Here is a 16681-nt window from a genome sequence, read left to right as displayed (position 1 = left end):
GAAAAAGGCGTGGGAACGAAGTTTATAAAGTGAGTGGGAAACTCGTTTCGGGGAAGGAGTTTATTTCGATTGGTTCAGGAGTTGGATGCCACGGATTGCCAACGTGGATCTGAAGACAGTATTTTCGTATGATTAGAAAAAAAGTTGGTATGTTTTATTTGAGGTCTTATTCTAATTCCAGTCCCTATACTCTTTGCGTGTTTAAAATTTAGTCCCTTCTATTTTTAGTTTTATGAATTTATTTTTTCTACTCTTTTAATTTCTTCTTCGAAAAAGTGCCAGATCCAAATTTAGAATTGAAAATCTTACATTAATCGATGCCCTCTTTTGCATATTTTTCTTCTTTTTTGTTCTTTCAAGCTTTTTGCTTTTTTAATTAAAACATGTTTTAAGTTTTTTATTTTATTTTTAATTAATATTTTTAATTAATAATTTATTTATATAAACAAAATAATAAATATGTAATTATTTAATAAAAATATTTTTTTTATAAATCATTATGTTAAATATTTTATTTAAAAAATTAATTAAATTTTATATGTCAAATATTTATTTTTATATATCAATTAATTTTTATATTATTTTTATATATAATGTAACACCCCTTACCCGTATTCGTCACTAGAATAGGGTAAGAGGCATTACCGGGGTTTACCGAATTAATTTTCTATTAATACTAGTTAAATACTATTCATTTACTAAAACATGTCATGGCGTCCTTTAGATGGGCCTCCAAAGCCCAAAACATACTTTGAGATCAAACTAAAATTAAATCGAAACCATAGGGAATTTTTCGCAAAATCCCAAAGTTTTTTTTTCTTACTCAATATAACCCCTTTATAAATATCTAACTTTCCCTGCAAATTTTAAAACCGAGACCAATCCAACCAACCAATTCATTTCAATCAATTTGATACCAATTTATACTACTATTATAATTATACTATTTAACATATTCATCATTCTTTACTTTAATGTGTATTTCTTAAACAAATCTTAGTATTTATATAATCATCAAACCTTATACATGCCATATAAATCAAAAAGAAATTTACAAAAGCTACCGGAGATAATCTGGATAGTGTGATCCTCTGTGTTGATCCGATCCTCCGTATACTTCCACGTCAATCTACAAGAGACATTGATTACACTCATGTAAGCTTATAGAAGCTTAGTAAGTTCATAGGCATAAAACATAAATCTTACCAAATATTTATACACTTATACAATATACACAATTATTAAGTTCACCTGTCAACCACAGCCATTTGTGAGTTCCCTTGTATAAACTTACTACTACTTATCCATTTCCTTTAATTCTTTTGGGCCCATTTGTCACATATCATTCTTTAACCAAATTAGGGAATGGTTACGGAAAATTGAGTACTTCACTTTCACTTTGCCATAGTATAACTATGGTCTTGCGTGTGATCACTTATCACCTTTTGAAGTCAAAGTCCTGCCAGGTCTTACACTGATCACATTTATCACTTGTCACAGATCAGATAAGTGTAGCTAAAACTACCACTTATCACTTATCACTTGTCACTGATCGGATAAGTGTAGCTAAAGCTACCACTTATCACTTGTCGCTTGTCGATTGTCACTTATCACTGATTAGATAAGTGTAGCTGAGGCTACCACTTATCACTTGTCACTGATCAGAAGTACTCAAATCCGACATTCCGCTCAATTTAATCATTTATTCGATTTTCGTGTTGTTATTTTATTCTCTATTTATCAATAAATATATTTCATCATACATATTACATTATATAATTCATAAAATTAACATATAATCATTAAACTTCAACCATATGAACTTACCTGGGTCGATTTGTAAAATTTGTGAAAGTTCAAGGACTAATCAGCTACTTTTTCTTTTCCTCGACTTGCTTCGGGTTCTCGATTTGCAGTAAAAATATAAAAAAACCAGCTTAAGAAAACCCTTCTATGGTGTTTTCGCTGATGAGAGTGCAGAAAAATAATGAGAATTCTAGATAATTCCACTTTAGTCCTAGTTTATTAAGTAAATTTTGCAATATTCCAATTTTGCCCTTAATTCATCAATTTTCCTGCTGATTTCATGCACCTTGCCGTCCAGCCCAAATAGACCTTGGGTCTATTTTCCTTTTAAACCCTCTTTCTTTTATCATTTAAGCTATTTAATCATTTCCCATAATTTTACATTTGTTACAATTTAATCCTTTTTATTCAATTAACTATCGAAACTTTAAAATTTCTTAACGAAACTTTAATACTAACTTATTAACACTCCATAAATATTTATAAAAATATTTATGGCTCGTTTTTAAAATTTCAAACTCTCGATATCTCATTTCCGATTCTAATTTTTAAAATTCTTATTTCTAGTACACTATTCGCTATTTCAAAAATTTTCCTAACTTCACACTTAACTTATATTCACTAAATTATTAATATTTTCTAATCATTTGTCGGATTTAGTGATCTCGAATCACTATTCCGACACCACTGAAAATTTAGGCTATAACATATAGTCTTACTAAAGGTTGAAGAATTAAGGTCAATGAAAGTTCTGAACCATATCAAAGCAATCTAATAAAGTATCCACAATCTTAAAAAAAAAGAAGGAAAAAAAAAACATCCTTGGAGCTTTCAAGCATCAAGGTTTAAGCTATTTCCACTATGGTTGGAATATTCTCCAATTACCTTCTTCTACCAATAATTGTCCCAGATTTTAAATCAGAACAAAAACTCGATTAGAAATTCATTTAAACACGCACAATTTACATTATATTTATTGTTTCAATAACAATGGTACTAACTGAACTAAAGTTAAATCAATATTGTAAATGGATTTCATATAAAAGATAATAAAACAAATTGTATATTTTTAATACATGTCGAAAAATATCACATTTATCTTCCTCGAAATGTTGAAAGGAGAAAAAAAAATATCATTAATCAATATTCACATGTTTGATTAAAAACTTCAATTGATGTACATTTCAAGAACATACTCTTAGAGGTGATGAGGAAGCTAAAACATGACAAAGCCATGCTTAGTTTGATATCATATTCACAATAATCAGATTGTAACAGATACAGAAAAAGCTCCAAAAATGTTACACATATAGTTGAGGAAACTTGACATTAGTCTAAAAAGGGGGAAATGACCATTATCTTGAGATGTACTAAACAAAAATGCATACGTGACAAAAACAAATACTTGCAATTGTTGATGCTAAGTACATTGTTGCATTGAAGGATGGATGTGTGATATTTTATGCCAACTCTCAGTATAATTTGAATGTTCATAATATTCAAGGATAAGGCTGTGACAATGCAAGTAATATGAGAGGAGAGTGGAATGGCTTTGTCAGCCTTGATTTTAAGTGTATACCCACATGCTTACTATGTTCATTGCACGACATATCATTTGCAATTAGCATTTGTTGTTGCAGAGGTTAAGAAATACTCGATGGAGTTCACATTTCAACAATATGTTTTTGTTTAACTTGTTAAACATTATTGATAAAATAATTACTAGAGGTGTTTATCGGTCGATAATAAAATTGAAAGTTTGATCGTTAATAAAATTGTATTACATTGAAACATTATTTTGAACTAGAAATTTTTAATGTCGTGATTGATACTTAGTTGCAAGAATTAAACGACAAATTCAATGATTATATAATGGAGTTGTGATATCTTATTTCAACATTAAATCCAAATGAGATGTACAATTCATTTTAAATTGATAGACATTTGTCAATGGTAGACCTATTCCCGAAAAGTGGAAAGGTTTAAATAAAAATATAGGCTCAAAAAACGAACCTGAAAAAAAAAAGGTCTGTTTAGAAAATAAGCTAGGTCTTGGGTGTGACTTTTTTGACCCAAGCCCGGCCTACATATACAAAAAAAAAACTATTTTTTTTATTGTTTTGTTACTATCTTCTTTTTGTGTTTTTTTCACTATTTTCCTACCATTTTACTATTATGTTGTTAATGTCTAACTCTTATTTCATTATTAATTGTGTTATTATTTTAGAGACATTTACTTGTTAAGTTGCATCTATTTTAGTGTTATTTAAGTACGTATATATTTTTTAATTTATTTTCAATTTATTGAGAAACACTTATTTAAATATTTTTAGTATTTTTGATGTATTATATATATTAAAAATTATATAAAAATAATATACAAAATTAAAATAGGCTGGCTGAGCTTGAATTTTGACATTTTTATTCGGGCTTGAACAAAAATTTAGGCCAATTTTCGGGTTGGACCCGAACCTAACAAATGGACCTAAAAATTTAATTGGACCCAACTTGGCCCATAAGCACCATGGATTTTCTCTAATGCTAACAATATTTTTGTAGCATAACAAAAAAAAATATTAAGACCGTTTGCAATTTGCGTAATTTTTATAACATTTAATAAATTTAGGTACCAAATTAAACTTAAAAAAAAGAAGCTTAGGTACCAAATTAAAAAAAAAGTTAAAGTATCAAAGTTGGCCCAAAAAAAATTTAAGTACCGAAAACAGTATCAAATTTAGGTACTAAATTGAGTAAAAATTTAAAATACCAAATTAAAAAAAAATCAAAATCAAAATCAAATATTAAATATTATATTAAACATTTTAGCAATCCAACATTATTAAATAAGCATCACAACAAGATTAGACAAATTCTCCTTTGATTGTTTGCTATTAAATATCAAAAAAGAATTGTCTAAACATATAATGCTAATTCACTTATACATTAAAAACTGAAAATGTAGTCATTTATGATTTTATTATATTTTGGTAAGTTGGAGATGCATGTAATTAATATCTTAATGAAAAGAAAAATTCATTTTATTTCAATATTAAATATGAGTATTTTAATGCTTGATTCATATATCTTTTATGTTTAATTGAGTTTTAATATTTTCATAATTAATACAAAATTCTAACATAAGCTCCAACTCAAACAAAAATAATCAAACTCAATGTTCAGAATGAAAATCTAACTCGTTTTTTTTTTCCCTAACTACGTAAACAAACTTAATTGAATCTATTTTATCAATTACAAGTTTGAAAACAATAACTCGAGCTTAAATAGAACTTTTAAGCATTAAATTTCAAGTAAAACCAAAGTGTTTTTTTTTTCTAAGTTAAACTATTGATTACATGTTTTGCATGACTTTTTTTATTATTATTAAAGCTAGATATAGAAGTTACTCAAATGTACTAATTATATATAATTAACCTGTAATTAATGTTAGTGGAAGATTTGAATATAATTAATTTATAATTCCGTTTGTAATTTAGTTTAATTTAAATATATAATTTATACATCGATAGTATATTAAATATAGCTATAAATTTATTTATCATTCGATTGATGCTAAATATATAATTTATACACAGGTGCGAAGTCAGAATAATTTTTAGGGGATCGAATGAAATTTTAAATTTCCATAGTCTATACTTTGTAATTTTTAAAGGATTAAATCAAATTTTTATAATTTTAGGGAGGTCAAAGTGCAATTTTACTTTTACTAATTTAAAATTTTTTTAAAAATTAAAGAGCTTAAATAACAAATTTTCATTTTAGAGAAATTGGGCCACTGCCAGCCCCTAAATTCGCCTTTGCTTATACACTAATAATATGTTAAATAGAACTATAAATTATATTAAAGTATGTTATATTTTATACTAAAATTAAATAAAAATAATATAGTTTTATTATGAATTATTTTTTCAAGTGAAGTCATTTTGAATATTTATAAAAACCTTCTTAGACCTAATTCACATATTACCAATAACTAGGGTCTACGTTAAAAGTGTAAATGAGATATTGATGTTCATAAATTATTTGAGTTCAATTTAAAGAAAATTTGAACTCGATTTAATAATCATTAAATCAATCTCAAGTTAGGAAATACTTGATTCGAACGAGTTGTAGGTCTTTTTGTGCTTTTTATTTTTATTTTTTATATTATATTTATTATGCATATTTTTATATTATATTATTATTCTTAATACATATTAATAACCTTAAACTTAATTATCAAGTTAAACTCGAGTTCAATATAAAATTAATAAATAACTTCATAAAACTTAAATTTAAATAATTCAATTATATCTCAAATCAAAGTCAAAGTAGATGTTTAATTGGGCTAACCCAGAATTTCGAGCAGGGCCTGCTCGAGACGCTAGTATTCCGCCTCGGCTTAATTACACTCTAGTCTACACGTGGCATCACGGGGGGAAAGTTATTTTATATTTCCTTCAGCGCATCGTTTTGTTAAAGTGAAGTTCCAAAACCCTAAAACATAATAACCAAAAACCCTAAACACAAAAAAACCCCTCCATTTTTGCAGCAAAATCCCGAGCGAAAATGGCAGAAATCAGAGCAGAAGAACCAGCATCAACGATCTCGAAGACCTTCTTAATCAAACCCAAGCTAAAATCCAAGCCAAGAAGCCTACCCCAAACCCCAGAATCCAAATACTGGTCTTCTTTCAAATCCACTAAAATCCCCAACCTCGTCTCTTCCATCTCTTCCCTTTCCTTTTCCCCTTCGCCGCCCCACCTTTTCGCCACCGCCTACTCCACTTCCGTTTCCCTCTTCTCCCCGCTCTCCCTCTCCGACGGCGATGTTTCACCTTCCTCCACAATCTCCTCCTTCTCCGACGTCGTTTCTTCTATTGCCTTCCGTAACGACGGCCTCCTCTTAGCCGCTTCCGATCTCTCCGGTCTCATCCAGGTCTTCGATGTCAAAACCCGGACCCCGCTTCGTCGCCTCCGGTCTCATACCCGTCCGGTTCGGTTCGTTAAGTACCCGGTTCTGGATAAGCTCCATTTGCTATCTGGTGGTGACGATGCGGTCGTTAAGTTCTGGGACGTTGCTGGGGAGAGCTTGGTATTGGACTTGATGGGTCATAAGGATTACGTACGGTGCAGTGATTGTAGTCCGGTAAGTCCTGATTTGTTTGTTACTGGTTCTTATGATCATACTGTTAAGGTTTGGGATGTTAGGGTAGAGAATTCGAGGTCGGTTTTGGAAGTGAATCATGGGAAACCAGTGGAAGATGTGATTTATTTGCCTTCTGGTGGATTGATTGCAACTGCTGGTGGGAATTCAGTGAAGATATGGGATTTGATTGGGGGAGGGAGAATGGTTTATTCAATGGAAAGTCATAATAAAACTGTTACATCGATTTGTGTAGGAAGGGTTAGGAAGGAAAATGATGGGGCTGAATCAATGGAGGATAGGATTTTGAGTGTTGGTTTAGATGGTTACATGAAGGTTTTTGATTTTGGTAATATGAAGGTTACTCATTCGATGCGGTTCCCTGCTCCTCTTATGTCAGTTAGCTTTTCGCCAGATTGTCGTACTAGAGTGATCGGAACATCGAACGGGATCATATTTGCCGGGAGAAGGAAAGGAAAGGAGAATGTGGAGAGTGGTAGAGTGGGGAACGTTTTGGGTTTTGAGAGTATATCGGAACCGGAAAGACGGGTATTGAGGCCAACGTATTTTAGGTACTTTCATAGAGGGCAGAGTGAGAAGCCAACTGAAGGGGATTATTTAGTGATGAGAAATAAGAAGATCAAGTTGGCTGAGCACGACAAGTTACTGAAGAAGTTTAGGCATAAGGATGCACTAGTTTCTGTTTTAAGTAGGAAGAACCGGGAGAATGTGGTTGCCGTGATGGAGGAATTGGTGGCAAGGAAGAAGTTACTGAAATGCGTATCGAATTTGGATTCAGACGAGCTTGGTTTATTGTTAACGTTTTTGAGTAAGAATGCCACAATGCCAAGGTATTCTAGTTTGTTGATGGGGTTGACGAAAAAGGTGATTGAGACGAGGGTTGAAGATATCCGAAATTCGGACGCATTGAAGGGTCATATTAGAAACCTTAAGCGGTCGATCGAGGAAGAACTAAGGATACAGCATTCATTACAGGAAATACAGGGTATAATCTCTCCTTTATTAAGGATTGCTGGTAGAAGATAAATTAATTAAAGCTTGTTTCTATGTTATTTTATGGTTTTCTCCATTACTTGCTTTTGCTTTACATGCTTGAGAATTTTCATGAGGAGAGAAGCTCTTCAATTTTGTTTAATTATAACTTTGCTTTACATGCTTGAGAAATATCATTATCAGGCTCACTTGTTTCTCTCTTAATGCTGTATTTCCATCACATCTTTTTTTTCTTACAAAGCTATGGCTAGGAACATGTTTTTGACTCCAAAGAAGCTTACCCCAACTTACCTTGGGACTTCCCGAGCTTCCTTGGTGAATTTGTTCAGGGGGTTGGGCAACATTCATCTTCCATCTCTCCAAACTCATTAACACCAGCCGCTCTTCTCACATCGGCATCCTTGATATTAATGTTTGGAAATAAGTCGAGGATGGTGTTTGTAAATTTCTTCTAAGCCCCTAGCCTATAGAAGACAAATAGACGGAATGCTTCTCCAAGCCCGGCTACTATTCGGAAGCTTAGAAATAACCCAGAAGCCAAAGAGTTCTTAGAGTTCTTAGAGGTGAGAATCTTCCATAGCAGAGTTGCTTAGTGAGAATCTTCCATGGATAGTTCTTACATTTGACATCAATGGTTTTAATTATGAAATCAGAGCACCAAAAAACATAGGTGCTTCTCGGAACAGCCAAAATAAGCTGTTCAGCATAGGATAGAAACTTGACAGTTATTAATCTTTGCTGAGATCTTCTTTTTCAACTAGTTCATAGCAATGATGCTTCTTGAATCTAGTAAATAAGAGGAATGGCCAAGTACTTGACAGGTAATTTCCCCCTCTTCGGTAACCTTTTTGCCGAAGTTTTTTCGATTTAAATACATCCAATGATTTCAAGTGGTCATACTAAAATTGGTCCTTGACAATTTCTCTTACGGCATGCTGGAATAAATAAGGAAAATCAGAGCGATTAGTCCTTTCAAAAAGTTGATTGGTAAGAAGGAAAACATACAGCTTTGAAAAATATAAATCCATGATATTATTTGGCTCTTCAACTAATTTTTTTTTTAGTTGGTGGTCATGTGGATTGCAATGTGAATGGTTATTTCATCAATTAATTAATTTTTTAAATTTAAAAAAAATATTTTAAAAGTATTTTAAAATTAAGAAATACTAAAATTGTTAAAAAATATTAAAAAATATTTTAGTTTTTAAAAAATTAATTAATTATTAATATGATATATATAATATTAATAGATGTTAAATTTTTTATTCATTTTGGAGTGATTTGATAAATAATTTTAGATTAAAAGTTAAAAAGAGATAAATAATAAATGTAAAATTAAAATGAAATTTTTATATAAAATTGGAGGGTTAAATAAATTATTATTTCAAATATAACTATGTCCATTTAGGAATGATAAATATGCAAATCTATCTAAAATTTTCAATCCATTTATTGTTTACAAATTATTTAAGTATTACCATTTGAATTCAAATAAATTTTATTATTTGTTGGATATTTGAATTTAAAAAAATTAATTTAAAAATTTTAAGTCATTTTTGGGATGCTTAAATTCGAAAAAAATTCGATTATGAATTCATTCTCTCTTTATATATATAATATTAAAATTATAAACATTTTGTAACTAGTAGAATTTGGTATTCAAATTTAAATTTAAATCTATTATCCAAATAAGCAATGTATATTTAGATAATAGGTATTAAAGTATCTGCTTCAATTGTGTAGTAAATAATTTTAAAATTAAATTTAGAATATTATCTAAATCCTCAATATTTGAATTTGAGGTCCCTACTCATCTATAATTTATTAAAATTTGAAAATATAAAAATATAAAAATATAAAAAAATTAAATAAAACATAAATAAGCCCGTCGATTTTTTTTAAAATATTTTTTTACAAATATTTTTCTTAAAATTAAAAATTTTTATAGAAAAATGCCATATGACATATTCTTGATGTAACAAAGCCAAACATAAAAAAAAAAAATCACAAACTAACAACCAACGACAATCAACATTAAGATATAATAGTCACAATTCAGTTGAGTGAAAAAGTAGGAGTATTTCTTCTTTCTTTTATCTCTCCAACTATTGATTGGGATTTCAACTACGCCGTTGATATATTATTTTTGTTTTGATATTAATATATATTTGTATTAATTTGTTTGAATGAATCATATTTAATTTTTTTAAACTACTTAAGTTTTTAGGACACTTTTATTTTATCATTTTATTTTTAAAATATTTTCATTTTAATCACTTAATTTTTTAAGTATTGATTGGGTAAAAAAAATCAAGGATTAAAGTAAAAAGTAGTAGAAACTAAAATAATACACATAAATTATCAAATTGTATTTTTTTTATCCTATTGTCAAAATTTTTTAAATTTTTTATATTGAAAATTTAAATTTTAAAACATCAAAATAAATTGGATAAATTTGTTGAAAATTTTATTCATTGATGATGTCAATCAATTTGTTAATATAATACTAAAATTAAATAATTTAATCTCTTTTAAATCTTAATTTATTGTATTTCTTGATTATCTTTAACAAAATCAACTTAAATAATTCATTTAATAATTGTCTATGAAACTTAATTTTTTTAGTATATAATCTTGAATCTTCCATGCTAAGCTAAAGGAAAATCATTGCAATTAATTAAACTGATTGCTTGTTCTTCTTTTAAGTTAATTAATTGTAATATTTTTTCTTTACTTTTAGTTTAACATGGAATCAATATTATATAATAAAAAGAAATTTGAGTTTTGTAGGAAACTATTAAACAATAATTTTTATTTATAGCTTTTGCAAATAATTTCAAAACATTAAAATAAATTAAATAAATTAAATTAAATAAAATGTTAAAATTTTTTTAACTATTGATAATATAAACCAAAATTTTGAATTTTAATATTTAAAAATTTATTTTTCAAAATTTAAATTTAAAAATTTTCAACAATGGGATAAATAAATACAATTTGACAACTTATATGTATTATTTTAGTTTCCAACTCAATATTTAAAAAATATATTTTTCAAGTAACTAAAATGAAAATGAACTAAAAATTTAGTGATCAAAACGAAAATGCAAACATTACGTGGGCGACCTAAAATATGCAGTTAACCGCTGTTAGTTAATGTTTGGGTGAAAGCACCCTAAAATTTAAATGACCAAAATAAATGCATTAAAAATTGAGCAACTACGGACGTAGTTTACCTTCTTCTTCTTCTTTTTTTTTTTTTAAGTTTTAAAAGATGATGCCCATACGTAAAACACAAATATAGAACACAGCTACTTTTAAAAAAGTTGGAAGACAAGTTACCAGTCTTTAATCAAATTCTCCCAACTATAAGTAAACCCAAAAGATTTGATGGGCAAAAGAATAAGTAATTATACAAACAATTCATCAGATTGATGAACAATTTTATGAATGATAAAGTTCTAGCCAATTTCCAAGTGTGGCTAAACCTAAAAAATTGGTTTCCCATGCTTATTGAATACTGATAAAATTGAATTCTTACCAAAAGAATGAACACAAATTTAGATTAAAATCATACCTTCCTTCAAAATGGGCTTTGTTGGCAATGAAGGACAGCTTTGTAGCATTTCCCATATCATCAAAGACAGCTAATATTGTAGTTAAATATGAACTATCCGAACCACTAGATTGCATTCAATCCTGCAAGCTTGCGCAGTTTCTCACACAGTATAAAGGTAATCGTAGTTTGTGGACCCAATCTCGCAAAAATGGCAAAGCCCCTGGTGAAAATGTAAAGATCGATATCCCGACTTTAGCACGTTAACATCAATGGGGAAAACGAGGATAAGCTAACTACCTCTTAACTTAGTGGCAAGATGCTTATGAGCTTTTGGTAGTTAACAACCTCCTCATAGCATTGCTAAGAATTATTAACAATCTTCTACCACAACCTCTAGAGCTTAATCCTATGCGAATTGGACTCTATAGTGTGAGTGTTGGGCTCAGGTATGTTCAAAATTTTTTTCAAAGTTTTTCCATGTTTTTCGAGAGCCCTTGGAGTGCCATATTCTCATTCTCATGCTCAAATGTATCAAGAACTAGTGTTAGACATGAGTATTTAAAGAAAAACGGAAGGTCGAAGCAATATAGGTTCAAACTCTAGCAACCCTACACCATCCCAGCATGATCAAAAGAAAAAATCTATACAGATTTACTGAGCTCATTAGTCCATTGAAGTTATCACCTATCTCTTTCAAATATATACAAGCAGCAAGAACTTTTAACAAGAAAATGACAATCAGAACATGAATATATGTCTTAACAATGAATGCCCAGCAACTAACTCTACGGCTTCTGGCCTACATGCTATATGGATAATGCATTTATTTCTATTGACCGCAAATTTACAATGCAAGCATCAAAAAGGAAAAAAGAAAGAATGGAAACTTATGTAAATCTCACCCTTTATATAGTCCTCTGGGGCCTTCTGTACGAAGAACCTGAAACCAGGAACCGAGATGAATTGGAAAGAACATCAGTCTAGTTGTGTATTTATAATTAAAGGTCAACACAAAAAGTTTTAAATAAAGCAAAAGTGTAGGAAATAGCATAACTCGTAGATAAATTTTGTCAAACCCTAGGAGTCCATATCAACCGGCATCTATAACGAGGTTAAATCTATAATCTATGACCTCCAGCACCCCCAAAAATGTAAGGGCAAAAGATAACAACATGCTGATTCTTAGCAATTTTCTTCTGTTTTTGGTAGAAGCCCTCAGGAATGCCAACACATCCAACTTCAGACCTTATAATTAAAACAGTAGAATGTTCAGCAAGCCATAGAGTACAACAACAGAAGACATAACTTTGTGGTGTAGCAGCTGCGAATTTCAATGTAATAAGACATAAATTCTGGATAACATGTACCAGGCTGTTAGCGTATTAAAAGGAGAATGGCAGAAAGGCATTAATTTATTGTTCTCTTGGCCTACTTAAGGTGACTTTCATTTTGGTCCAACATCAATTCTATATTGTTAAGTCGTATTATCCAATATCTCTATCAAGCATTGAATTTCCTAAGGTCTGAGCCCCTCTACCTGTTACCAAATGGTTTAGATTGGATACATAAAATTCTATTAGAGACTAGACGTGTTCTGTTGTTCCTGCTAACCCTATGTGAGGTTGACGAATCTCAATGAGGTTGCCCACATATAGGCCCTTGGTGAGCTACATGAGACCGGAGTTTTAACTCTTAGGTAGTATTATTTCACATCTATTAAGTATTGATTTCTTGTGGTCTTATATTCAAGTTGAGCCCTCCACCTATTATCAATTGATTTTAGGTTGGATGCTTAATGAGTTCTAGTGAACACAAAACCATGTATCTAGTCCATGGCACCAAAGAAAACTAATAAAAGTAAATGAAAATTAGAATACAAAAAGAAAAAAAAACTTGAAATGACAAAAACAACTTCTTATAGCAACAATGATGAAGGCAATATATAAAAAGCCACTAGAAATAAAACCAACCCAGTACCTGATATGCACAGTGAAATCCATTTTTATAGCTTCCTACAACACTTTCTCGTTGCAACATAAGACGGGTTTTAACCATGTCAATGGGTGCCGTAATAAGGGTGCTCACCAAGCCAGCTATTGTACTTGAGCTTCAATTGATGCAAAAGTCCAGGAATAAATAGTGTTAGAAAAACTTTCACTAACATAATGTCACATTCTAAAATATTAAGCTGACAAAGTATCAATTTAAAACCCCTCTTTGCTCTCAAACCAAAAATTTGCTGATAACATATCAACTTCAACAAGTCATATAGTCCAGTCAATATTTTGCAGTATATCTTATCATATGTTCTTTCAATTACGTCAATGGAAAGGGCAAAGAAATGAGAAAAAAGAAGCATAGGCAGTGTCATACGTAAGATGCAGGTAAAATCCTTCTTCAAGAGGCGTCCAATTCACCAATATCTGCATTAATAGCATTTTATACAACTTTAAAAGTGGAAAAGGCAAAGTGTAAGAAAAATGACCACAGGCACTCCCGCTGCATGATAAATCAAACACGATATAAATCATCCAACAACTTTGGAAATTACTTTGTGGATTTTCAAATCAATCCAAAAAACAGCATATTTCATATTTACCTGCTTGGATTCATCATATGTTGCAAGCTGTGAAGCAGTCAAGGCAGCAGCTCTAACTGAAGCAGGGCCAACACCTTTCCAAAGAGCACCTATTCCCTCTTTCGAGACGATCCTGCGCATTTCTGCAATTGGCCCTCTTTGTCTCAAATCTGAGTTCATCTGTAGCCGCACCTGATGGAAGAAAACGATTTCTTAGATCCACAATAAGATTAAAAGATTAGAATATGTAATGATGTAACATTACCTTCAGAACTTCTACAGGATTGGTGACGGCAGTTGAAATGGCACCGGAAAATGCTCCAGATGCAATTTTAAACAAGATATTGTTGGAACCAAAGGCCCTATCACAGGCATATTTTGATGGTTCATACAAGCCTAAACGTAAACCTCCATATAGAAGAGACCTAGTCAATGCAGGTGTCAATCCTAGATATAGAGACTTTGGTCCTTCATTTTTCATTACTTGAACAAATAATGGTCCCTGTTTATATCCATGTAAATATCGAATTTTTGAATCAATTTAATCCTATAAACCAGTAAATCTTCTTCAGGGAAGTAAGACTAAAAGCATTGGTCAAATACCATTCCAATCAAAGGACCCCTCTGACCTACAAGCTGCATTTGTAGCCTAACTTTAAGCACATCTGCATGACGTGCATAGATAAATGAATTAGTTAAAGATTCAATCAAAATGAAGTTTTACTAATCCAATGTGAGTTCAAATCCCCATATACATATTTTTATTAGTTTTTTGTTAAAAAAAAAAAAACTAAAGTACACTCAAATAATACAACTTATTTTAATTACGGAAGGATATTTATGTAACTTCCCTCGTGTTAATAATTTGTGCTATATATATATTGACATATTCATACATGCCCATTATTCTTTTCCCTGTCATGTACAGTGTTTTATTTTTTTTCATCCTATCCAATATTGTTAGTCTAATTCAAACTAAATAATGGGAAACTTCTCACTAATGGCATTCCACTTCATAATTTAAGAAAAAATTCTATCAATTTTAAAAAATTTCAACTAAACATTAATATTAACTGCAACCGCGCAATCCACCAAAAAAAATCAGATTTGATTAATTCATTAGATTTCTTTCTAGGTCCATTAACAAATCAAAGAAAAAAAAAGAGAATTAATCATTAAGTGATCAATGGCGCGAAGCATAAATTAAAAATAAAAAAAATTGAACCTAGGGGATGAGTAAGTCCGGTGGCGACTGCGACGGAGATCCCACTTGTACCAAAGTGATAAAGTGCACCCGACGGAGACGATGCCGGAATTCGCTTCTCGTTAAATTTAAACGCACCTGCCATGGAAAATTCAAAAATTTTTCAAAAATAAACCGAACATGAAAAAACATTCACGAACTCGTACTCACCATTGCCATTTTCCTTGAGTTTCTTTTTGTTTTTTTCTGGGTAACCAAACAGATGAGAACATTTAAGGAGACTTGAAACCGACCTGAAAGTGAGGAATTTCGAGAAGACGAATTGCCATCCATTTTTGTTTGCTTTTTCCCCCCTTTTTTGTAATTTTCCTACCGTTTTGTTTTCAGGGCAGAAAAGGTCGCACGGTTGGGCGTTTCCGTTGGAAGAGGGATTTTGTAATGGAGTTGAAACGTCTTTATTAGTCAAATAGAGACGGCGCCGTTTTCATGGATCATTTTTGGTTAATGACGCTCGTGGAAAATGTTTTTCCTTAAAAAAAAAAAACTATAGCCATGGTGATTCCAAATAGGGTTCGTCTTATTTTAGTATATATATATTTTAATTTAGTCACTCTAAATAAGATAATTATGTAAATTTAGTCATTATCACTAAAATTTTTATTTTCTTTTAACGGTTGCTGATATGACGCATTCACACATAGAGTGATTGACACGTGACATTTTTTTGTTAACTTTTGCCTAAAATTTAGGGACCTCCCTATAATTAGTCCAATTTTTTTTCCTCTAAACTTTATAGAGAGGTACCTAAACTTTAGTCAAAAGTTAACAAAAAAATGTCACATATCAGTCACTCAATGGGCTAATGTGCTACATCAGCAATTCATTAAAAGAAAAAAGAGATTTTAACAATAATGACTAATTCGCACAATTATTTTATTTAGAGTGATTAAATTAAAAAAAATTAAAGTGACCAAAATAAAACAAACCCTATTTTAAAGTGACTATGAGTGTAGTTTAACTCAAAAAAGTGTTAAACTTAATAATTAAAAGGACATGGTTTTTTTGTAAATATTATATAGAAATAGCAAACTAACATATTATTATATAAGTGATTATATTTATTACATAAAATTTAAAAAATGATAAAATTTAATCAATAAATTTAACTATCACATTTTGAATACGAACTAAAATTCCAAATTTCAAAAAAATAATAAAACAAAAATTACCTAAATTAGTGTCCAAACTTAAATCCATAACTTACATATTATCGGAGATTAATTGTAGATATAAACTTAATCAACCATATTATTGCAAATCGTGATTTCTTTCCCCTAGAAATAATACATAAAAAAGTGAAAAGTTTATTCAAATAAGT

General features: G+C 30.2%; 2 protein-coding genes across 6 annotated transcripts; one reads left to right on the top strand and one right to left on the bottom strand.

Moving 5' to 3' along the window:
• The first annotated feature begins 6246 nt into the window (after window positions 1-6246).
• LOC107949876 (protein SLOW WALKER 1) lies at window positions 6247-8166 on the top strand. Its single transcript, XM_016884647.2, has one exon. It carries the CDS (start codon window positions 6373-6375, stop codon window positions 7993-7995), a length of 1623 nt encoding a protein of 540 aa, XP_016740136.1. The 5' UTR covers window positions 6247-6372; the 3' UTR covers window positions 7996-8166.
• An 81-nt stretch (window positions 8167-8247) lies between these two features.
• LOC107949885 (mitochondrial substrate carrier family protein ucpB) lies at window positions 8248-15755 on the bottom strand. Of its 5 annotated transcripts, none has more exons than XR_001697934.2 (10): window positions 15597-15755; window positions 15325-15441; window positions 14703-14764; window positions 14365-14601; window positions 14121-14291; window positions 13895-13944; window positions 13499-13628; window positions 12424-12461; window positions 11540-11741; window positions 8248-8897 (listed from the first exon to the last, which is right to left on the bottom strand). XR_001697934.2 is itself a non-coding variant. In XM_016884650.2 (9 exons), exons 1-9 carry the CDS (start codon window positions 15634-15636, stop codon window positions 11645-11647), a joined length of 942 nt encoding a protein of 313 aa, XP_016740139.1. In that variant the 5' UTR covers window positions 15637-15755; the 3' UTR covers window positions 11310-11644. The 5 variants fall into 5 exon arrangements, 3 of the variants coding, with proteins under 3 accessions (XP_016740139.1, XP_040931670.1, XP_016740152.1); XR_005900062.1 differs by lacking the exon at window positions 8248-8897 and adding an exon at window positions 12576-12766 and having other exon boundaries at window positions 11638-11741; XM_016884650.2 differs by lacking the exon at window positions 8248-8897 and having other exon boundaries at window positions 11310-11741.
• Between the last annotated feature and the right edge of the window lie 926 nt (window positions 15756-16681).

Source organism: Gossypium hirsutum, chromosome A08 (genome assembly GCF_007990345.1).
Source record: "Gossypium hirsutum isolate 1008001.06 chromosome A08, Gossypium_hirsutum_v2.1, whole genome shotgun sequence".
Lineage (NCBI taxonomy): Eukaryota > Viridiplantae > Streptophyta > Magnoliopsida > Malvales > Malvaceae > Gossypium > Gossypium hirsutum.
This window is presented reverse-complemented; position numbering and strand designations above follow the sequence as displayed.